Here is a 24,459-nt window from a genome sequence, read left to right on the forward strand (position 1 = left end):
CCTCAGGCCTCTCCTAGCATACCTCCCACTCTCTCCCAGCATGCCCCCTACTCTCTCCCATCATGGCCCACAGGCCTCTGCTAGCATACCCCCCACTCTCTCCCAGCATGCCCCCTACTCTTCCAGCATGGCCCACAAGCCTCTGCTAGCATACCCACCCCCCCAACTCTCTCCCAGCATGCCCCCTACTCTCCCCCAGCATGGCCCGTGGGCCTCTCCTAGCATGCCCCTGTCCCTCTCCCAGCATGCTCCCCAGCTCCCAGCTCCTGGCCAGTGGACTGTCAAAGTTCTCCAAAGAAAGCCCCCTCCCCCGGGTTTAATTCCAGCTGCAGAGGTATTGGTGGGCACCTTTAGTGCTTTCAGAGGGCTCAGGCATAAACGAGGAGTAGGGAGAGGCCTGGTCCTTCCCAGCCCCAAGTCTGGGCCTATTTGGCCCCTTTCCTAGCACAGCTTAGACCATGACCCCACCCCCCATGCCCATTCCCATTCCCTGTGGCCCCTGCTGGCCTCCATCCCCATCTGTTCTCACTGGGGGCTGGCCTGCAGAAGCCACAGGGCCATGGCCCAGCTCTCCCTCACTTCCTGCCACCAGGCCCTTCCCAGAGAGGGGAGAACCACCAGGGTCTTCTCATTCCCCCCCTTCCATATCTTCAGATACACCCACAGAAATGGCTAATTCTAGGGGCACCTGGGTGGCCAGTAGGTTAAGCGTCTGACTCTTGATCTCAGCTCAGGTCTTGATCTCAGGGTCATGGAAAAAAAAAAAGTGGCTAATTTTAGACTTAGCAGATTTATGTGAGGGAAAAGGTTTCAGGGACATCCCAGTTAAGGTATTCAGGGTCCTTCAGTCAGGAAGTCCTCCCTTGCATCTAACCACTGCCCCCAGGCTGCCAACCTGATTAAGCCCCTTCTGTCACTGGTCTCTGAACTATCTAAAGGAATTTGGTAAGGGTGCCATTTCAATCTTTGGAACCAAACAAGTATGGATCTAAATCCACTCCCAAAGCAGGATGGCCTTGGGCAAATTACCCAACTTCTCTGAGCCTCAACTTCATCTATAAAAGGGGAACGATGATACTGGATGCCTTACAGGGCTGTTGGGAGGCATCCATAGGCCATGCTCAGCAGGTGCTCAAATCAGATCCTGTCTGCTCTGCTCCCACAGTAAATTCTGCAAACGCCACTCTCCTCACAAGAAGCTTCTTTAGCTCCTACTTGCTTTGACATTCAAGGTTTTCCAGAGTCTGGCCAAAATCTATTGCCTGCTCCCCGCCCAACCCCTACCACCCCCCCAACCTGCCCCAGGCCTTCATATGCCTTATCAAAGACCTAAAGTATACCCCCCAGCCCTCCCTCCTATTGCCCTTTGTCCATGCCCAGAGCCAGTGCTCCCTCTTCCAGGAAGTCTTCCATGACTTTGCCAGCCCACACTGGCCCCTTCTCCCAACTCTCTAACTCCACAAACTCAGCTCTTGACATTTTTTACCTGGCAGCCTCACTTCCACTTTGCACAAGCTCCCTAAGGCCAAAGGCCACCCACACTCACCAGCTGCTTGTTGAAATTCTGGACACACTGTTCAAACTGCTCATCCTTTGTCTCATCTGCCTTTCCCAGTTTCTGGAGGACCTGCCAAGGCAGCGGGAGAAGGGAAGCGTTACCATGAGAAAGAGGGTGGCCAAACCAAGAGTGCCCAATCACCAATACCACAGATGGCTTCCCACCCCAGCCAGCGTCCTGGGGGCCCACAGCCAGCATCATGCAGCCCAGGGCACTGGGACCATCAGAAGATTTCATGGCTGCTGTGATCCCCAAAAGCAACCCTGAGTCCACCAAGTCTTGAGACCTCCTCACCCTCTACCGGCCAAGCGGAGGAGCTTAGGTCAGGCTTGCTGGAGTGATTGAAACCAGGAGGAGGGGGATACCCTCAAAGAAAGCTTGAGGGGTCAGGCACCCCTCCTTGCTGATCTCACACTACACCCCTGGGGGCTCCACCCCAACCCTGGCGGCTAAAAAGTGAGCTGAACACAAGAGGGCCCACGTAAGGGCAGCCCCACCGCCCCACATGACTCCATTTCCTGGGCCCAAGACTCAGGAATACCAGAGGGAGGAGCAGAGCAGCCCTGAGCAGGAGGTAACCACCACAGGACACGGAGGGCAGCGAGGGGCGGCCAGGGGTCAGGCTCTTCATGTCAGTGGGAGCCAGCTCGCAATCTGACTAGATTTTCAGATGTGACCTGCTCCCTTCTCTACAGCCCAGAGGGCCAAGCTGGGCCCACTCCTGGCACTCACACTCACACTCACACACACACTCACACACACACACACAGTCGCACACATGGGTTCACAGCTACCCGCTCTACCCCCAACTAGACATCTCAGAGGCGGACTCTCCCCCTGATGAGTCACAACTGTGCTTTCTCAGCTGTGTGGGGAGAGTGGGAGGGGAGGGCAGAGGTGGGAAGAGGGCTGGGTAGCGGCAGAGAGACCCAGGGCCAGAAGAGGGGGAAAGACTTAGAAAAAGGAGCTGGATCAGGAGACTGAGAGGAAGTATGATGGGAGGGTGGAGGCGAGGAAGGGCGAGGGCAACAGGGGAGGGGAGGGCACGCAAAGAGAAAGAGGAGAGATAGGGTGCAGAAAGGGGAAGCTGGGGCGCCTGGGTGTCTCAGTCATTAAGCGTCTGCCTTCGGCTCAGGTCATGATCTCCAGGTCCCGGGATCGAGCCCCACGTCGGACTCTTTGCTCAGCGGGGAATCTGATTCTCCCTCTCCCACTCCCCCTGCTTGTATTCCTACTTTCTCTCTCTGTCAAATAAATAAATAAAATCTTTTAAAAAAAAAAAAAAAAAAAGAAAGGGGAAGCTGAAGCAGAGGTGGGGTGGGTTTGCCGGAAGAGAGGTCGGCAGAGACCAAGATGGAGAGAGACAGACTCCCACTTACAGCACCTCCTTAGGACGCAGAAAGACAGCACTGAGATGTTCAGCAGAGGCAGTGGCCAAAGCCCAACAAGAAGGAGAAGGAAAGAGCGCCTGGGTGGCTCAGTCGTTAAGCATCTGCCTTCGGCTCAGGTCATGATCCCAGGATCCTGGGATTGAGCCCCGCATCGGGCTCCCTGCTCACTGGGGAGTCTGTTTGTCTCTCTCCCTCTGCCCCTCCCCCATGCTCATGTGCTCTCTCTCTCTCTCTTTCTCAAATAAATAAATAAAATTTTAAAAACAAACAAACAAACAAAAACGAATGAGAAGAAAGGTGGCAATGGGTGGGGGTGGCAGGAGGAGGGAAAATTGGCAGCCTGAACCGAGGGATGCCCTGTCCCAGAACAGAGAGCCCGGACCCTTCCCAGCCCTGACTGGCCCTAGGATGGCCTAGGCCGCCTGCTGCACCATCTCCAGCAGGCTCGGGGGCCACGGCCAGACCTTCTCTCAGCGTGTTCATTTAGCCACCTCACCAAGTGCCGGCTCTGTGAACAGCCATGGGCCCCTCTGCTGGGGTAGTAGACATCAATCGGACATGGATCCAGACAGAGGGAAGCACACAGCACTGCAGGAGCCTGGGGTGGAGAGCCCATGCAGCCTGGGCAATCAGGGAAGACTTCCTAGGGGAAGTGGCAGCTCAATAGCAGGGAGAGCATGCAGCAAAGGCGAGGAGACCAGAGAGATGTGAGGTACATGACCAGGGAATTTCAAATAGCTCGAGGTGACCACAAGTCACAGAGGATGGTGAGGGAGGATATATGCAGCAGGAGGAGCAGGGGTAGGCCTGGGAGAGGAGCCCACCAACAACTTTGCGCTGTAATGGCCACAGCACAGTTTATTGGGCAAGTGCAGCTGTAGGCCAAGGGCTGACACTGAGGTGAGAGGCAAAAAGCAAAACAAAACCACCAAGAGCAAGAAAATCAGCACTTCCTGCCAGCCACGGGCTCCCCCCCACCTCCCCCTTGGCAACCATACCCAGCTGGTCCTGTGGAAATGGGGTGGAGCTGTTGGAGGCGCCTGGCCCACTCTGCATGGAGCTTGAGTGGGTGACTCACCCCACTATCAGACGCCAGCCCCTTGGCCCCACCACCTCCAAAGACAGAAATGGAACACCAGGTGGAAAAGAACTTCCAGAAGTCAACAGAGGCCACTGGAGTGGGCAAGAGGCTCCCAGGAAGCAGGATCAAGGCCTGGTCGGCCCTCAAGACAGGAGGACTGGGAAGTGGCCCCGTCCAACCCCTTCCTCTCTTCTCCCTGAGGAGATGTACGCAGTCAGCAAAAGGTCCCTAATCCCAGTCCTGCCACCAGAGTGCCCGAGGGCTCCAAGCCCCCAGATCTGCACCCAGACACGCACACCTGGGCCCAGTTCCCCAACCGTGCTCCACCAGGGAGATGGTCAGGCCAGCTACAGCGAGCCAGGCCTGGCAGTGAGAAGACACTGAGAAAGGGGACTTTCTCTCTGAGCCTCAAGGGCATTGTCTGGAAAATACAGGGAACACTGGCACCCACCTGAAGGGCAGCTTCACGGGGGAGTCACCTGAACCAAGGTTTGAAGGATGGTTAGGAGTTTATAAGGCACATACTATCCATCCTTCAAAACCTGGCTCAGATGACACCCCTGTGAAGCTGCCCTGCCCTCTCTCCCCCACACACCCCAGAGCAGTTAGGGCCGGGGACCTACTCTCCTCACTACTCTGTAATGTGCCCATGCATCTGCCTCTGGCTCTGCACCAGCCATATGAAAAGTGTGAGGTCACAGACAGCATCCAGCCTTTTCCATGTCCCCGGCTCCTGCAGAGGGCTGGGGACAGGCCCGACACACCGCTTGCTCTTGGTGGCTGCTGGCTAATCTAAGCCGTGAGCTGTGAGGACAGAGTCAAGACCTTGAACAAAACATCCCATCTCTCAGATGAAGTATCCTCTTCTGCAAAATAGAAAGGTTGTGTACAGAAGGCACCCAGCCTGACTCATGGCCAGAAAGCTCACCGTGAAAGGTCACCCTTGAAACTTGGGCTAGAGGGGCGCCTGGGTGGCTCAGTCGTTAAGCGTCTGCCTTCGGCTCAGGTCATGATCACAGGGTCCTGGGATCGAGCCCCGCATCGGGCTCCCTGCTCGGCGAGGGGCCTGCTTCTTCTCCCTCTCCCACTCCCCCTGCTTGTGTTCCCTCTCTCGCTGTGTCTCTCTCTGTCAAATAAATAAATAAAATCTTAAAAAAAAAAAAAAAAGAAAAAAAGAAACTAGGGCTAGAGCTAGCACTCACATTAATCTGAGGTCTGGTCTTGGGTGACGTGGGCCTGACAAGGCAGTGTGCAAGGGGGTGGCCAGCACAGGAAGGTGGGCCAGGTTCCTGGCTCCACATGACCTCAGGCTAACTGCTTAACCTCTCCACACCTCAAACTGTGACCACCGTGGGGCCAAGGCTTGAGAAAATGCGTGGTGAGTGCGTGCTGGCCTTGGCCTTGGCCTTGTTAATCCTCACTGTACCCACCCCCATTTTACAGATGACAGGAGGGCACACAGCCTGGGTCCCCGACCTCAAGGCGCTGCTGGAATGGCTAGTGGGGGAAACACAAGCTGGGCGTGCCTGCCTCGAAGAGGCACCAGGACAAAATTTGGTCCAGTAAAATCCCACAACCTCCCGCTACCAGCTTCCTTTTGTCCACCCTCTGTAACTGGAACCCCTGATCAGCTGCTGGCTGACCATGACCAATCCCCTCCCCACCACCTGAAAGCTATTCAGCCATGCTGCCATCTGCCCCATCCCCAGGAGAGGCGCCAAGGTTGCGCTCTTCAGCCCCCACCAGTGCCTTCACCTCGGACACACACGCATGCACTCAGCCCTCTACTCAGCAAGAGGGAAGCTGTGGCCACGGACATGGTGCTCCACCCATTCAATACACGGTTAGTGGAGCCTCCTTGTGCCAAGCTCACACACAGACCACTGAGAGCAGCAGGGGAACTCTGGGTGTCCAGAGGGGCTGGCTTCCCGGGGGGCTCAGAGAATGCAGGACAGCCAAGGTGGGTTCAAAGGATGAGCAGGAGTCAGGTGGGCAGGAGGGCCTGGTGGCCGAGAGGCAGGATTCCCACTGTCTGTCCAGGGTTATGTAGGGGGAGGGCCCCAGACACTCTGGTGTCACACACACTTACACACTTGTCACACATGTCTCCCTTTGTAATAAACACAGGGAGCCTCTCTGACGATGGGACAGAGGACAGGTGCACAGGCCCTGCCACACCTTGGTGTTAGCCCAGGGGCAGGGAGTGGGGACGGTTCAGCAGCCCAGCGGCCAGCAGTCCAGAAAGCCTCATCGGGGCCACGGCTTCTCAACACGTCCTCAGCCCAGCCAGATAGCAGTGGCGCCCACCTGCCTCAGAAGGGACAGTCCGGCGCAGGGCAGAGCCGGGCAGCTGGTGGCAGAAACAAAGCCGCCTCTGACAGCATCCACACTTCAGCCTCACTGAGCCTGGGCCGTGACCCGGGGCCAGCAGCCCCTCCCGGAGCAGGGTAGGAGGCTCCCCAGGGCTCGGGCGAAGCTTCGGAGGAGGCAGGTACCCCTTCCCCAGCCTCTCTGCTGTGACCTTACTCACAGCCCAGAGCATCCCACTCCCACGGCCCGTGTGGGGAGTCCTGCCAAACCCTCACCTCTCCTCCTCCCAGCCAGCAAATGACCCCTGGGACAAGGCGCTGTGTCTCTGCACAGTCACACTTGCGTGACCACCGACCCCAGAGGAACAGGAAGGTCCCTGGGGGCCAGGCTTGTTTGAACTAGGAGCAGTTGATCACTTACTACTCACGGAGCACTGAACAAAGCACTTTACAGTCACCAAGCGCTCCCTCTTACAGGTGAGCGTCTTCACCTCCATGTGACAGATGGCAGGTGAGCACAGATAAATCAGGACACATAGCCTAAGGTCTTACACTCAGGAGTAAGCTCTGAGCTTCTCTGCCACTCCCAGCCCCCAAAACTGGAGGAGGGGCACCCAGTAGGCCTCATCGGGCATAAGGCACTCCAGCCCAGCTGATACAGTGTGGATAAGCATGTCTGCGGGCACTCACCCACTGGGCTGACAGCGGGTGGCCCTGCCTGGAGCCCTGAACTCAGGGCAATCCCCTCCCAGGGGCTCTAACCCCTCCTTCCTCCAGGGAGGGACCGGGTTCTCCTGCATTGAGGGGACACACACTCACATCTGAATGGCATGGCACAGGGCAGGAGTAAGTGCTTTCTAGAACCCAAGGTTGGGGAAAAGAGCCAAGTCCAGAGGCCCAGGAGGGAAGCCCAAGGGAGGCAGGGCCCATGTTCCCAGTCAGCCCTGGTCCCCAGGCTCTGGGCCAGACAGGAAAGCTGGGGGCTCCTCCAGCAGCTACAGCACCCCTTGTCATGGCTGCAGCAGAGGCATCTCACACAGCCAGCCAAGATGGGGACCCACTCACACCTCACCCCGAGCGTCCCCAGAACCCCAACCCCTCCACACACACACACACACACACACACTCACACACACACAAGCGGTGGGGAGGGGCCTCGCCCAGCTCCCCTCCAAGAACCCACCGCCCAGCTGCTGAGACCCCAACAGACCTGCACCTTTCTCATCATCTCCTCCAGGCACCTGCCCGGTCGCTGCCTCCGACAGGGTTGGTGGCGAAGTGAGCTGTACCCGGGGGGCTGGGCGTTACCACCTCACTGCTTCCTCCCAGGAGAGCTTGCGGTCCGGGGGACCACAGCAACAGGATGCACGTCCTCGCACCTCACACACACCTCCCAGACAGGCAGGACAGGCAGACCGACAGACAGATGGGCAGGCAGGTGTAAGGCCAGGTTTTCCCCTGTACAGATTGCTCAGCACACACAGCTGGGTCCTCTTCTGAGGGATACTCCCCAAGAGGCGAAAGGCCAGAGCTGCCCCCTCCCCCAGGCAGACATGCCAGTCTGGCATATTCTGCCCCCTCTGCCCACGGGCCTCTGGGTTTCTGGCTCCCTCCCTGTCACCCTGGGGCTTTCTCTCTGGGTTCAGCTCTGGCTGCCTCCTTCTCCTCCATCTCTGCCACACAGAGCAGGGGTGGGCCATGTTAGGGAGCTCTGTGGGCACTGCAGAGCTGGGCCCCTGTTCCCCCTGTTCCTATGTTGCAGGGCCCCTCGACCCACGGAATGGGCCCTGACACTAGTGGCTGAGCCTGTTCCCACGCTCCTCTCAGACCCTCTGGCAACCCAGGAGCTGGGAAGGACCCCCCAGCAGCACCCACAAGAGAGCACAGGAGAGAAAGGAGGTAGGCCCCCAAGCCCACCACTCTATGACACGTTGCATCTGCCCCTAAAATCAGCCATTTCTCCAAGGGGCCCTGGTTGTCTTCAGGGGGAGGTGTGTTCATTGCTACTGGGTAGCCTTGCTCCTGAGTATCTCATTTAATCTTGAGGCCATGTCCTGAGCTACATATTCTTAGCCCCACTTTAGAGATAAGAAAGGTAAGGCTGAGACATTAAGTAATTCGGCCACATGGCTAAGAAGGAGCAAAGCCAGGACACTGTGGCTTTGCAGTGGCCGTGAACATGTGGCTCAGATCTCATCTGCTGTGGCAAATGAGCTAGACCATCACTGGGTCCCAGCTGAGGCCACACTGCCCATGGGCTGCTCTAGCCAGTGACTGAGTGGGGGTGGGGGGGTGGCAGAGGCAATGGGCTCCAACAAGTAAGTCTGGCCTGAGGATACCCCACCAGCCTTGCTGAACCCTTCTGTGCTGCAGGCTGAGGCCCTTCCCCAGGACCCTCCTCCCCTGGCCCCTTCTTCTACAGTGGGCCCCTGGCACTCTCACTTAACGAGAAAGAAGAGGGAGGCAAGAGTGCGGAGGTAGCCTGTTGCCTGGCCAAGGCTAGACCCAGGGCTCCTGACTCCTGGGTCCTTTCTACCGGGTGCCCCTCCAGGGCTGTGGCTCTTGCCCCTGGGCACAAGGAAGTGGCTGCATCTTCTCATCTAGCATGCAGCCCCAGCAAAGTCTGCCCCTCCTCCCGGAGAGCCCGGTGAACGAACTCACAGAGCAGTCAGGCAGCTCTGCCTTCAGAGCAGGCAGCCGTGCTTCCCCCAAAGGCTGGGGGTCTCCCAGGGACCAGTCTGTCATGGTGAGCAGCCCCAGAGCTGCTGCTGTGCTTTTGGGTTGTGCCAAGGGGAGAGGGGGAGAATGAGGGGCCTGACCTCTCCGGGAAGGAGTGTGGCCCCACTCCAGGCCCGCTGCAGCCGGCAGTAGGGAGAAACCACTGAGGCTCCTGCCTGGGAGCAGAGCCCAGGGTCCCAGAAAGCGAGTCCAGAAGACACAGCAGAGTGGCCCTGGCCAATAAAACTCCTTAGCCCTCCTGCAGTGCCAGGCTGGCCGCACATCAGGCTTTCCCTTACAACTTCCCAAACGCTCCAAGACTTTTGAAGAAAGATAAATGTTGAAACACGAGCCTTGGGCAAGAGCCAGGAACAGCATTCCATCCCCGGGAGGCAAGAATGCTCCCCAGCACCGAGGCCCCCCACGCAGCAACTGTCTGCACACTCCCAGGCTCCCATGAGCAGGCCACAGGAGCACCCAATACCCTCGTGTTCACGTGCTGATGCTTGCCCACGTGTCTATGCACACACACTCACACACACTTCCTCGTGGGGCTCCTGCCCACGGCCCTTCAGTCGCCCCCAGGCACGGTAGGAAGGCGGAGGGAACCACAAAGAGGCTGCAGAGCCAGGCGAGAAGCAGAGTAGAGACCAGGAGATGCTGTGCAAGGAGAAGCCAGAATGAGGAAGGGGAAATGGAGAGAAAACCAGAGAAAGGGAAACCAACAGTAGCTCAGACGGCAAGCAAGCAGGGCTCCAGGCCAGGCAAGGACCTAGCAGACCCAGGCAGGTGGGTCTCAGGGAGGAGAGAGAGCCTCCAGACTCCAGCTCCCTCTCCCCACCCAAACACACACACACACTCATGCACACACGCACGCACACACACACACACTTCTGCCCCCAAAAAACAAGCCTGGCCAAGGGGCCCTGGTCCCTTCTCTTGGTCTTGCTGTATCCCCATCCTAGGACCTCCATTTCCCCAGGCTGGCTGCAAGGTGGTGGCAAGAGAGGCTGGCTCTGAGGACTGGCATCTGACATCCTGCCTTCCTCCCAGGGGAAAAGTGTTGCTAGCTCACCTCCCACTCTGGAGCGGTCCCCTCACCGTCAGATCGCAGCCCAGCTGGGCTCCCCCTCCTCCTGAGCTCCATGAAGATCACACTGCAAGGCATGACCCCGGGGAGCCGGGTCCGAGGACGTACCTTGAGGGGGCCCACCACCTCTGACACCCCCTTCCGGCTGGGCTCACATCAGCAGGATTTCCTGAGGTGAGCACTGTTGTCTCATTTTACAGATGAAGGAACTGAGGCTCAGGGAGGTCACTCGGCTGATGAGTGGCAGAGCCAGGCCCCCAAACCTGATGGACTCCAAAGCCCAAACTCAACTTGTAATTCTCAAGTGGGGAGTACACAGATGCCCAGCCATCACAGGCGGTATGTTTAGAGTTTACTACAAAAGATTCATTTTGCTGCGACTCCACTTGCTGCATTCCAAAGATTTAGCTGCTAAAGAAAGCACTTTTGAAGGGGCGCCTGGGTGGCTCAGTCGGTTAAGCATCTGACCCTTGATTTCGGCTTAGATCCTGATCTCAGGGTTGTGGGATTGAGCTCTGCGCTGGGCGTGGAGCCTGCTTAGGATTCTCTCTCTCCCTTTCCCTCTGTCCCCAACTCTCTCTCTCCCTCTCTAAAAACAAAAAAGCACTTTTGTGACATAACCAACACAGATAGATTGTGTAGCAGAATGCAAAGTTTGCAAAGATTTTGCCATGAAATACAAAACTAGAAAAACATTTCCACATTCCTACTGGCCAACTGAGGTGGGGCTGGGCACACACCCCGCCCCTCCCCCAACCCAGGAAGCTCCTCACCTCACCCCCACTTGGTGATCTGTTTTTTTAACAAGTCCTCGTGCTCTGGAAGTCACTGTTCCCTGACACCAGTCCACAAAGACTCATCATCTTTTTCTGTGGGGCCCCAGTAAGAACGGCTGACTGGCTGAGGAAGCCAACTGGCCTTGCTTGGGAGACAGTCACTCTAAAATTACCTCCTTCCTCTTTTAGCGATTTTCCCTTTCCTTTACGAAACACTGGTGAGAGTGAAGAGCAATGTTTGGTTTTCTTTTTTACATCCTTAACTGGATTTATAAAAACTTGGCCGCCACAGATATCACCCCACCACAATGCCTTGAAATGTGACTCATTGGTCAAAAGCCAGAGTGCAGAGAGCTCTATGGCCCTTGTCAGTTGTCAGTCCGTCAGTCCCAGGGCTGGAAGCCTAACCCCCGAGACAGGTGGGGGGGCCGGGGGCTGCTCTTCCTCCATACCCACCTCTCCAGGTGGAAGGGAAGGCTCCCTCCCCAGGGACTGCGGATGAAAGCCTCCCCTTCCCCTCTCCCCTCCCCTCCCAGGGGGCCTGAAATTCCAGCCTGTTCAGCAGATAAGCGTGTGGCCAGTGGCCAGGCTAGGGCCACCCAGAGCCCAGGGGAAGCTACGGTGGGCTGGGGTGGGGAGGCTGGAACAGCCCCAAACAGAGCACAGGGGAGCAGAGGCAGCAGGGCCAACGTCAGGATGGGGAAGGGGTTAGGGAGAGCCAGAAGGGCCCAGCTGAGCTCGGGTGGGTGAGCTGGAAGCCACAAAACAGCAGCAGTCACTCATCCAAAGGCATCCTAAAGGCTTACAGGTGTTCTCCAAATCCGTGAGAAGAGATGAGGAGACTGAGGCCCAAAGCCCATGATCTCAGGGCCAAGTCAGCAGAAAGGAGGTTTAGGCTAAAAGAAGCACTGGAGGCCCGAGGGAGTGCTGGAGGGGCCCAGGCTGGGGAAAGGCGCCCCTCCCCTCAGGGACCACCCACCAAGCTGAGCCCCTCCCTAGTCGACAGCAGAACTAGTCTTCCATGTGAGTAGGAGGTCTTCTGGAAGGGCCAGAACCACCCAGACAGAGGCAGGCCTCCCCCTTCCACAATCAGAAACCACCCAACTGTCCAGACCTCCCCAAAGAGCCCTCCACTCCTCCCATCCACACTCCAGGGGGAGAAAGGAACTTTTACCAACTTTCCAGGAGGGCCAAAGCTGCTCCCTCCTCGGGAGCTCCCACTTGATTTTGCCCCTCACATGCTGTCCATGGTAAGGAGTCCCTACCCCTGGACTCCGGGATGCAGCCCCCTGGGCTGGGAGAGCTCTCATGGGGGCTCATCTTGAACACCCTCCCCCAGCCTGCCTGGCTCTGTTCTTCAGGGAGCGAAGCAAGATCCTGAGCCAACACTCTGAAGAAGAGGCATGACTAGTGGTAATACAAGTCTCTAAACAAAAATATGGCAGTGCACAGAAAGAGTGAGGCAAGGGAGGTGCTGTTCTTAGGAAGTAGCTCAGGGAAGTGACAGCTGAGACCTGATGAAGGAGAGAGAGCTTGCCAAACAGAAGACAAGCAAGTGCAAAGACCCTGAGGTCGGAAGAGCAAGGTCAGCGCAAAGGGAAAGTAAGAGGGTGGGTGAAGGAGGAAGAAGTCCTAAAACGCCAGGTGCTGAGCACTTCACCTGATTCATCTATCTATCTCCCCAAATCCTCAAAAAGGAATACTAGTATTATCCCCACTTTGCAGATGAAGAAACTGAGGCACTGCTTTAAAATCTCCCCAGGGTTACACAGCCAGCCAGCTGGGTGGCTGGAATCCAAACCCCAAGCCTGGTTCCAAAGGCCATGTGCTCTCACCACTGCACAAACTGCCCTAACAGCAAGGGCCAGACCACAGGGCCTTAGCTGGACGCCCCTGGAAGACTCTGGCTTTGAATCTCTGCATGGAATAGGAAGCCCTGGGGAGCTCTGACCTGACCCTCAGTGTTAGAACACCCAGGCTACTGTGTGGGGACAGACTCAAGAGCAGGGTGAAGCAGGGAGCCCATTTAAAAGGTGTCTGCAATGGCCCAGGTAGAGCTAAAGGTGGTTTGGCAAAGGCAGGAAATGGTGAGAAGTGGCTGAATTTGGGGTGACAGAGAGAAGCAAAGGAGACTCCAGGATTTGAGCAACAAGAGGGAAGGAGCAGTCATCACCCAAGACAGGGACAGCTGAGGGTTGTGGTGAGTCTGAGGTGCCCAGAGATGTCGGGGAGGGAGGTGGGGACACAACAGCCAGGACCCCAGGGTGGCCAGGGCAGACCCCACCATCAGGCTCCTGAACTCCCCATTCCCTGCCCACTTTCCCCCTCAGCCACTCCTGCTCTGGGACGTCCAGCTCAGGGTGTCTGGTCGCAACAGCTGCTAAGAGGAGAGAGGGCGGAGCATCTCCCGCTCAGGACCTCTTCTGCTATGAGAGGCCCCACAACAGAAGATTCAGGGAGCAGGCCCAGGCTGTGCAACCCTGGGCAGGGAGTACCCCTTTCTGAGCCCTGAGCTTCATCAGTAAAATGGAGCCAAGACCTCTCCCTCAAGGGGAGGATTAAGGATGAAGAATGGTTGAGTAGGTAAGAGGGCCCAGCACAAAGTGGTGGCTGATTTCCTTTCTATTCCTTTACTCCTATCTTGACCTGGGATTCCTTATCCCGAAGCCAGAAATTCAGGCAGCCTCTCCCACCTAGTCCCCACCCTGCCCCACCCTCCCACCCCCAGCCCACACACGCCTTCCCTGGTGCCTGCCACCAAGCGCACCTGCTCCCTGTGACTCACTCAGGCTTAGGCACTCCTGGTGGACGGCAAACACCAATCCACCTCCCCTCAGCAGCCTCCTCTACCCCAAGGCTCTGCAGGGACCCTACACGCCACCCCCTTACCCTGGCCCCCTTTGGTAGTAAGAGGCTAAAACGGTAGATCCCGTGGAAACCAAACAGCAGCTATGACCAGCAGCAGCCACCATTAGTAGCCCTGATGCACCTGGACATTCCTGGCATGGACCTGGGAACAGCCCACTCTATGAACAGGCCCAGAGAAGGCTCGAAGCCAGGGCATCTGAGTGACACAGGGCCTCCTGTCATGCTGCGTGGGGCCTGCAGAGGGCAGGAACGACCCCACCCTTGGCCCAACACCCCACACCACCTGTTCAGAGATGTCAGCACAACCACCCCCAGGGCCACCACCCACCCCATCTGTCCCTTCCATGCATGTGTGGGTGCTATTCTCAGCCCCAGGCTCCAGGACTTAGGCCATCGACAGAGGGGTGGACTCTGCCCCTCCAGTGCACCGCCTCCCACAGACCCCTCATCGGCTGCTTCCTTAGCTCAGTGGGGGAACGGCCTGCGTGGAAGAGCAACAAAGCACGCGCCCAGCCCACAGCTCAGCAGGGTACAAAGCCAGGGCCAGGGGAAGAGAGGGTCAAGTACCCACCTGCATTGGGACCAAGAAAGTTCAGCCCTGGGTGCCCACAAGCTCCACAAGGAGACAGACCCTTCTTCCTTAATGATGCCAGCCCATGCTGGCCTTTCAAATGACCTCTTCCAGGCAGGCTTCCCTGACTCCACCCCATGCACAGGGGCTCACTTGCCCCTCCAGATGCCCTAAGCCCTTTGGATATGTCTGTTTCTATCAGAGAAGTTCGACCTAAATATGCAAACAGGTCATTCATTTATTTCACCAGTTGGAATCCTCCATGTCCACATCTGTGAAATTAGAACTATTAAACAGTACTTAAAGGAGATAAGATATGTGGTATTTTTTTCCAAACACATTATTGCTACTATTTTGGTTATTGTTACTTTTGTTATTCAAAGGAGCAACGCCCACAATCACCTTTAAATAGCTCCCACCCAGTCCAGCCCACCAAAGTGCAGACAATCCACACATGGCCCAGCAGTCAGTGGGGAGGGGGGCCTCACCCCGGTCCCTGTGTTCACTCCCAGGCCGCCCTCTGCCCCAAAGCCGTGCTCGAGACGTCCCTGCCTCAGCCCTGGACTGTCCACAAGTCCCCAGTACCTGTGAGGGCACCGCAGGGATCCCCAACTTCACAGATGGGGAATCAACAGGTGAGGACTGGCTAGTTCAGTGCTCCCTAGCAGATGAGGACTAGTTCCACTGCATTTCACTAGTGGAGGCAGGGGGAGATTTGATAAGGGACCGGAGGGGAAGGGGTGTTTGACCACCTGGTAATCCAGTAATCCGGTGGAGAGTGAAGGCTGGAGTCAGGAAAGCAAGTGGGACCATCCACAGACTGGGGGACGTCACATGGCTGCCCCTGCCCCTGGGAGATGGAATGAATATTCAGGGGCCAGGACAGGCTTTTGCAGGCTTCCTTCTGCTGATCCTGCATCCTGTTTTTCTGCGCTTCTGGGGGGAGGTTAAAGCAATGGGTGGGCAAGGGGCAGACTGAGGGGGAAGGCACCACCCCCCCAAGCCCCGGCAGACACAGGAGGTCGGTGCACAGGAACAGAGGGCTGGAGGCCTCACTGGCGCCGGGGACAGCTCAGGGGGATGACGTGGGGCCCACAGAGACCTGGGCATGTCATCACTTCTCAGGTCTCAGAGTCCTACCTCTATAACCAAAGGAGGGAAGTGAGGACCAGGTGACCGTGAAAGACCTGTCCAACTTGGCTTCCCGGGGCTCATGCAGACCATCAGCCTTGGAACCCCTGTCTCACCAACTAAGGAGGGACCCCAGGGATCTCGCCTGTATCCCTCCACTCAACACATCCAAGCTCCCACCAAGGTTCCAGAAGGGCTGAGGCAGTGAGGACAGGGAGGGATGGCAAAGACCCCCCAAAATCATAGCAAACACCAGAACACCCTCTATGCCTGCTGGAGAGGGTTTCATGCCCACCTGTCCCTTCCTCCCCTGGGGCCCTCCTTACCAGAAGAAACACAATTCAACACAAAGGGGAAGTTGAACAGCCAGACAGAGTTACCAATCCTTTTTAAAAAAAAAAAATTTAAAAATCATGGGAAGGGGCCAGGAGAAGCAAACAGGAAAGATCACAGTGGGGCAAGGCCTGGGGATGGACACCCGATCCCAGATTCTGAAGGTTGGCCCCTGGCCACCCTGTGCTACAGCTCTGGACACTTCTGGATCGTCTATAAGCTGGAAGGGATTCTGTTGCCTACAGGGAGAGGAAATCAGAGTGGGAGAGCTGAAAGGGTGGGAAGTAAAGGGGGGGGGCATGTTGTCACCCAGCGCCCCACCCCCGCCCCCATGAGGTCCTCTCCAAGCAATGCCTCCTTCCTTCCTCCTTGAAGGCCTCAGGCCCACCATCTAGATTTCACGCTGGGTCTGGACTCCTGCACCACCGGTGGGCCAAGGTTGGCCTAGACTTCGCCAAGATGGCCCAACAAGACACACACAAAGTGCCAAGGCACAGTCCAACACTCCACACCCACCTAAGGCACCTCAGCCACCCCCACCCCAGAGTAGAGCTGGCTCCGGGAGCTGGCACCCCAACTTTCTGTCCTTGGTGTGAAATGGAGACACCATTCTCCCATTTAATCCTCGCAAAGAGGCAAACTGAAGCTCGGAGGGGATAAGTAACTTGCCCAAGTTCAAGGGCTTGAGAGCAACAGAGCTGGGATTTGAACCCGAGCCTTCGACCTTGCCACCCCGCATAAGGTGCTTTGTAAAACCTTTACCACTGCTTCTCCGCTGGAGCCTCACTCCAACTCACTTAGCATTAAGTGTCTACTGTGTGCAGGTGACAGGGTCACAGACTCACCATGGGACCAGCCTCCACCCTCAAAGACTCTGGGTCTAGCAGGGAGGATGGTTACCCCATTCTACGGAGGAGCAAACCAAAGCAGGAAGGGTTAAGTAGCTGGCCCAGGTCCCAGATAAAAGAGAAGGAGAACAGGAGCTAGAATCTCGGGTCTCAGGGTGTGCTGACAGCGCCTGACTCCTAGAGGCTTCTCTCTCTACCGCATTGCTCAGGAGCAGCACCGCGCTGGCTGCAGAATGTGGTGGCGGCCTCCCCAGCTCTCCTGGAGTGCACAACGGGCAGGGTGACCTGTGAGTGCAGTGGCACAAAGCAGGAATGCAGGCACCAGGTTCTGCCCTGCTGCTGACCATGGGTTTCCCATGGTGCTGACTCAGCTCTCCCTCAAGGTAATTTCTGCAGCGCCCTGGGCCAGCAGTGCCAGGATCAGACATGAGGATGCGGCCCCCACCGGTCCACCAGATCCAAGGCAGGGCCTCCCCCAACGTCCTCAGGAAGGACCCGGGGCTGCCTTGGTCGTGGCCTCCTCCAGACTCACAGTCCACTCAACCAGGTGGGCTAGACAGTCAGCTTGGGGAAGGTGGTGACATTCTAGCTCAGCCAAGCCCACTGCCAGGACAGACTGCTAGACTGTCCTTGTGGGGGTGGGGAGGGGATGCAAATTAATAACCCCAGGGCTTAGTTTATATTTCAGAAAAACAACAGTATTTGGATCCTGTCCTAGGTTCAGCAAATGCATCCAATTAATTGTGGATTTTGTTTCTCATTTCAGATCAGGACTCAGCTCACACCCCCAGCCATTAGCTCATCCTTAAGTGTCCCCTGCCCCAGGATCCCCCAACTCTTTCTTCATGGGAGGTGGGAGCTATGGTGCCTGTGCTCAGCTCCTTCTCTACCTTTGGGCTTCCCAAGGAGTGCAGATCAGGCCAGCTCTGTCCAAATCTGACCCTCTTGGGTCCCTTGATTCCTGGGGGCAGCCAGGTTCCCGCCTCCCTCATGGAGCTGGTTGGTGGATGCCAAGCTATGAGGAAACCCCTGACTCAGGGAAGGGCCAGCTCTGCAGCTTCACCTTCTCCTCTGATGTGCCAGCCTCCTGGGGCAACCAAGGGTCAGCATCCCCACCATACACATACACACACACACACACACAGAGGCATGCACATTTGCACTTCAATAGTCTCCCCCTAGGGGAGCCTGGCTGACCTGGCTGGCTCTGTAGGTAGAGCTCTTGACCTCAAGCCCCTTAGGTGTGGAGATTACTTAAAAAAAAAAAAAAGTCTCTCCCTAGCCCTGGATTCAGGGATGGGAGGGGCAGCACCTAGGAAAGACCAACCTAGGGCCAAGTCTGATGGCTGGAAGGTAGGAAATCCCAGGGCTTCCCTGAGCCTCAGTGCTCTCATCTGCCAAATGGAACCATAATCCCGTCCTGCCTACCTCACAGGTCAGCGAGACAACGAATCAAATGAAAAAAGGTGGGTGTGAGGGTTCTTCATAGAATTACACAATGCCACAGAGATAAGAAGACTGTGTTTCCCACCCACCCCCGCCCCCGGAACCCTCTAAAGCCAGCTGGACCCAGCAGAGACACAGCTCTGCCACGAGCAGAGTTCACCTTATCTCCCTTGATAAGAGGATCTCAGGTTTCTCAGTTCCCAGATGGGCATGCTGGGGTTCGGAGGCCCAGCCAGGGTTCAAGCCAGGTCTCTCAAGCCTGTGCTCTTCTGCTGCACATCAGGGTCCCAGAGTAAATGAATGATGGGAGACCCCTCACCTCTGTCCCCCGCTCCATGCCCCGCATCTGGTCCCTGAAAGCACAGCCCCCCTGGAACCGTGTGTCCTTCCCCAACCTCATTCAACGGGGCTCTGGCTCAGGGGGCTCTGACTTCCCTCCTGGAGGAGATGATACCACCCCCTCCCAATTAAGCTTTTTCAGCCAGTACAGGAAAAAAGAGGGAAAAAAGGTACACTGCAGCTCAATTTCAAGAATCCTGTCATATACAAAACAAAAAGCTCAAAACACAAAAGCCAGAATGGTCCATACCTGTGGGTTCTCAGGGGTTTCCCCAAGATGCTCCCTGGGAAAAAACCCGTGTGTCAGCACCCACCAGGGACCAGGCATTGATCACATCACTTCCTCCTGGGCCCTATCCACAAGCCCGTGGGGGCAGGAACTCTTGTTCCCATGTACAGAGGAGGAAAGAGGGGCGCAGCTTGCCCTGGACCGCAGAGGAGGCAAGTGGTCACTGGGGCCACACTCCATCCTCCCACACACACCTCTTAACCCCGGTTCGATCTGTCCTCTGTCCTTGCCCAGCTACCAATGTTCCGGGGCCCCGGGTTAGCACCTGCATCCACACACCACCTAGATCTGGCCCCAAGATAGTTAACATGTCCTGGCAGAGTGGATGCCATCCCAGAGCAGAGACTAGCGGCGCCATGGCAGATGTGGGTGGGGAGCGGGGGTCCCCTTGAGGGGCCTCTCCCGGCCCAGGTCTCCTGTGCCAGGTCTGTCCCCAGTGCCCAATGGCAGGCCCAGGCTCGTCCAGGGCTCAGGCATGTTGGCGACGGTCCTGAGGAGAGGCTGAGCTGACCAAAGGGTCCAAAGAAAGTAGCAGCAGCTGTTGGAAAAGGGGCCAGTCTGACAAAGGCTCTACCGTCACCCGATCCCCCTTCCGGCCCCACAGCCTCTGATGGCTCCTCCAGCCTCAGGCCTGAGTGGAAACCCCAACGTGCCTCACCAGCCAGCGCTGCCCCCTGAGCCTCCATCCGTACAACATTACCGACATTACTGTTCCTGTTGTCCACGCCTCTCCCAGCAGTCTGCGCTTACAGCCAGAGGCCCCCACCCGCTGGCATGACCCCTCCTCCCCTGAGGACCCTCCTCTTCTGAGGACCCTCCCCTGCTCTGACCCAGGAGCTAGGGGACGCCCCCCCATGGCCATCTGACCAGTGGCCTGGCCACGAAGGACAGAGCACACAGGAGTGCCGGAAGAGGGGTGAACTGATGCACTGATGGCCCCTCCCAGCTGTTAGGCTCTCCAAGCCTAGTGGTGTCACCCCCCCTCAGTGTCACCTTGGGGCCCCAAAACAAAGAAGCAGTACACATGTGGGGTGGGGACTATAGGATGTTGTGCCTTTCTAGCAAGCCTGGGAAACAGACATCACCCAGCCCCTGTGATCCCAGCCCTGACAGGGTAGACTCCAGGATGGCAGCCCGACCCAAGATCCCCTTGTGCCTTCCTGGGCACACCTGGATCCTACCCTGGCCAAGCCTGAGGTCATTCCCTTAGGGGACTCAGGACTCACCCCCTCACCCTGGGTGGGTCTCCTTTTCCTCAGAAAGCCAGGGGCTCCCTCAGCCCTAGACAGTGACACACCGGGTTCTCGGCTAAGCCCAGACTGGAAGACAGACAAACAGACAAATTGCTCAGGCAACATATGAGGAAGAAAGGTGAGCAGGCTGAGGCACACAGGGGCCTGGGGTCCCTCCCGGCCCTCCAGGGCCTGCTCTCCCCCATCTATCCTTTCGGTCTTGGGCCTCATCCCGACCACCCTCACTCACACACATTCCAGCCACCCTGGAAAAGTCCAGCCACCCAGTCTGCCAAAAACGTCCCTGCCCTCCCCACAACCCACCTCCTCTGCCTTTCAAACCCAGCTCAGGTGCCTCCTCCTCCGAGGAGACTTCCTTGATTGCCCTGGCTGGATGAGAAGCTCTTTAGCACCAGCACCCTTGCCTCGATCTCTCCCCAGTGCTGTGACGGGCTCTGGGAGCTCCTTGAGGACAGGGGCAGGTTCTCTCTCAGTACCCTCAGCACCTCAGCATCCTGGGCCACAGTGGGTAAGCCACAAACAAGGGAATGACAGCCAGAATAAATAAGGTCATCCCAACCTGAGAGAATTAATTCAATGTAAGTTGAGGCATCTGAAACAAGGAGCCAGCAGGGACATCCCTAAGAAGACACCCTGGCATCTCCAGGACAGGGAGGCCTGCAGGGGCCCAGAAGGCCTCGGAGCCCTGGCCCCACACCAGCTGGTACACGTCCCTCCCTGTGGTGGTTGTTGCTGCCCACTCACTCCCCAGCCCAGGGGGCTCAGCCCAGAGCCACTGCGGCCCTCACCCTGCAGAGGCGGGCATGTCTGCCGCTCACCACCCTTCGGTGGAGGCAGCGGTGGGGGGCTGGCCCATGGCCCCAGGCTTGGGCACAGCATGGGAGGCACAAAGGCCCACCCCCAGGGCACCATGGCTCTCTGTGCCCTGAGGCCACTGTCTGTAGCCAGGCTCCAACTCCCACTCTTGGCCCACGCTGGGGCCCCAATCCCACCCCATCTGCTGAGCAGCAGGGTTGAAGGTAAGGTCCAGGAAGCGGAGGGAAGAAGGCCTGCAGAGAGTACGGTGGAAATGGGTCTGAGGGCAGCCTCTCACTGGCCCTAACAGTGAAGTCATGGTCCAGCAAACCACGCAGGCCCCCAGGTCAGCAATCCCTGGCATTTCTGTCACCCAAAGCTGCCTCAGGTTGGAAGAAGACTCTGGCAGAGGGCTCAGGCCAAGGCCTCTCTGGCATCTGGCCTAAAGCCAGGCAGGGCTCCCCAGCAAGGCCCCTGCCCACTCCTGAGAACCTCAGTTTCTGGGCCCAAGCACTGCAGCCCCTGGCTCAGGTAAGCTCCACCACAGTCCTGGGCCCTTTTACTGTGGGAGATGGTATTTGCTGTGATGCCTGAGTCCCTCCGAATGGCCTGTGGAGGGGGGCAGGGGCCCCCCTCCATCCGACTCCAAGCCCTCAGCTCTCACTATGGCCTCCTCTGCTCTCTGAAGGCCTGAAATCCTACAGCCCCAGCTGCCCTACCCCACCCACCCTGTACCCCGAAAACCCAGGGGATCTCCCGGGCCTCTGCCAGGCCTGCCTGAAGAATCCATGCATCCCTGTGAGCACACACAGCGCGCTGAGCTGGAGAAGCCACAGCCACCGCAGGAAGCAGCACCCACCCTCAGGGAGCAGGTATTCTAGGAGGCTGGCCCCAGGCTACCATGGGCCAGACTCAAGCCTGGACCCAGGAGAGCTGCCTTCCCACTCCACACAGCCAGTCCACAAGGATGGGCAGCAAGCTCCCCCAGGGCAGTGGGTCCCAGACTTTTAGATTCCACTCCAGGAAAAGGTGTGTGTGTATGTGTGTGTGTGTGTGTGTGTTCAACTGCATGACTATTTCTTCCCCCAAGAACATTAAAAAATAACTAGTATTAACATCATTTCATAAAAGAAACACTGTTGCAACAACATAAACAAAAGGAGACAGACTCTCAGAATAAAGATGGTTTCTTTATACTGAATGAACTGGATGCGGCTTTTATATTTGGGAAAACATACACTCACATACACACCACATTGCCTCCTTTGTCCTCATTTTCTTGCAGAAACTCTTGTGTTAGACTGCATCAGGAAAGCTCAGGCCAGCCCCTCACCCCAGAGCCCACCACACATCTCAAAAGGGTAAAGGTCATGATGGGGATCCAATGGGGCTGATGAGGTGAGGATCCAGTGGGGGACAAGGGCCCTCAAATCTCCTTTAATGGGGGAGGAAGAAGGTCTTGGGGACCCAAACCTGTCAAATGATTCCCCTAATAGACAAGGCCTTCTTGATCAGGAGAGGTCAGGAAGGGTCACTAGAGATTCATATCTCATTTGCATGGCTCCACCAGAGACGTGGTAAGCCAGACAGTTGACTGGGAGAGCCCATGGGCAAGTCACACCACTGCTCAGGCTCAGTTTCTTCATCTGCTCAATGGGAATCAGCATGACCTCACCTGGTTGCAGTGGGATGAGAATTTTTACCAAGCACCTGGCACTCAGCAGGTACACAATAAACCATGGCTGTTATCACTAAGTTAATATTTGACAAAGGCTTCCCTTGGAGCAAGAAGAGCCTGCCTTTCCCTTTTCAACTGCCCAGCACTGACCCCTGTCAGCCCTCAGCATGGAGCCAGCTTTGCTGCCCAGTCCACAAGTGGGTGGCCTCTTTGGGAGGTGGCAGTCTCTTTGGAGAGGCCCCAAGGGCCCCAGGTACCAGCCAGTTCCCATGAGAGGGCCCCCTCCACGGCACAAGACCAGCTCCTCTGGGAAATGATGAGCCCTGTCCTCCACTTCAGTCCACTTAATCTGCACAGCATGCTCCGTGGCATATGTCGTCTAGATCAGGTGAGGAAACAGGCTCAGAGAGGTGAACAAGACTTACCCAAAGGCAGCAAGGCCTGGGGAGAGTTTTGTAAACTCAGCTTTCTCAAAAGTCTTCCAAGAGCCTGCCCCCAAGTCTGGGCCATCTTCGGTGCCTCCCTCTTCCTCTTTCAGGGTCCCCCCGCCTTTGTCTTCCCATCCTACATCCAGAGCCCCTGCCCAGCCTCCGAAGCTGCCCAGGCCTGTCCTCTGTCAGTGACCTGCTGAGTGGTTTTAGCATTGGCATCCTTTTCTTTGTACCTTTAATCCCAAAAGGAGACTTGCCAAAGAGGCTGTAGAAAAACACAACATACCAGAGTGGCATCCAACAGAAAGCCTTCCTCCCCCAGGTGCCCTCTTACCTGGAGACCAGAAGCTTCCACTCAGCCTCCCCCTGGCCAATCCCATGAACTGTGTGAGCACCCACATTCACAGCCCCACCTGAGTCCTCAGCAGGGGTACTTGGGATGCTCAGGAAAGGCTGAGCCCATTCATCAGACTCCACTGAGCAAAAGTGAAGGGCCACCTCCTGTTCACTACCCGCCAGCACAGTTGCTTGCTTCTCTACCATCTTCCCCCCACCCCTCCGCCCTCCCTGATGGCTCAGCTCCCTGAGGGTAGGGCATGGTTTTGTTCAGCCCTGTATCCCCTGTCCCTAGAAGAATGCCCAGCACCTAGTAGGTGCTTGATGTTCATTTCATGAATAGAAGAATAAATAAGCAACCCCCCATTACTTTACTGAGGGCCAAAATGAGGAAGCCCAGAGAGAGGGGGGATACTTACCCAGAGCCACCGAGTTTATGCGGAAGGTGAGTTAAGATTCACTCCAGAAGCGTCTGATTCCCTCCCCTGCTGTAGGCTGCCCGTCTACACATACACACACACCACCACCACCACCACCACCACCACCGAGGCACTGGGGCATCATAAGCCCTGATCAGCTAAGGGCTCAGCAGGGATTAGCTGTCTATAGAGGCCTGAAATGGACACTCGCAGGGAAGCAGGCCTAGGCAGGGACAGCGGGCTCCTGGGTCGCTTCATTGTACTGCCCTGCCCCACAGAGTGGGCATTTAGTGAGCACTTGCCTTGTGCTGGGCCCTGTCCAAGGCTTTACTCTCCAAAATGAATATGTGCAGAGGAACCATTATTGCCCCATTTTATACATGAATGTCCTGCAACTTGCCCAAGGTCCTAGCTAGACAGGGAAACTGAGGACTACCTCAGAAACTGAGGACTGCCTGCCTGCCAAGCCCATGCATGTTGTCTCTCCCATGCGCCCTTGTAGTCTCTTCTCCTGTGGTAAGAAAGAGGCCTAATGCAGAGGGTAGGACCCAGGGATTCTAGAACCTGATGGAAACAGAACTATGCAAGGCCTGGCCTTGGGTTAAGGCAGGAGGGAGGGACAGAAGCATTCTCTTCATGTTGTCCAAGTCACACAGCTTCTAAGGGACAAAATGGATCAAGACTGCCTAGTCCAGGGGCAGGGACCTGAAATTGGAGGTGGGAAGAGGGCCCCTGACGGGGTCATCTGCAAAGAAGGGAGGAGAAGCGTTCAAACCTCGGCTTCTCTGAGAATCCAAGA

General features: G+C 56.9%; 1 protein-coding gene across 11 annotated transcripts in view; it reads right to left on the minus strand.

The window, feature by feature from the left end:
- BIN1 (bridging integrator 1) overlaps positions 1-24,459 on the minus strand; it is a 55,694-nt gene that overhangs the window by 26,493 nt on the left and 4,742 nt on the right. For all 11 annotated transcript variants that reach the window (XM_035008236.1, XM_035008235.1, XM_035008233.1 and 8 more), the window contains exon 2: positions 1,547-1,627. In XM_035008236.1, coding sequence (XP_034864127.1) covers positions 1,547-1,627 — 81 coding nt within the window. The remainder of the gene's footprint in view (positions 1-1,546; positions 1,628-24,459) is intronic.

This window comes from Mirounga leonina, unplaced genomic scaffold (assembly GCF_011800145.1).
Source record: "Mirounga leonina isolate KUSES-001 unplaced genomic scaffold, KU_Mleo_1.0 Mir_151, whole genome shotgun sequence".
Lineage (NCBI taxonomy): Eukaryota > Metazoa > Chordata > Mammalia > Carnivora > Phocidae > Mirounga > Mirounga leonina.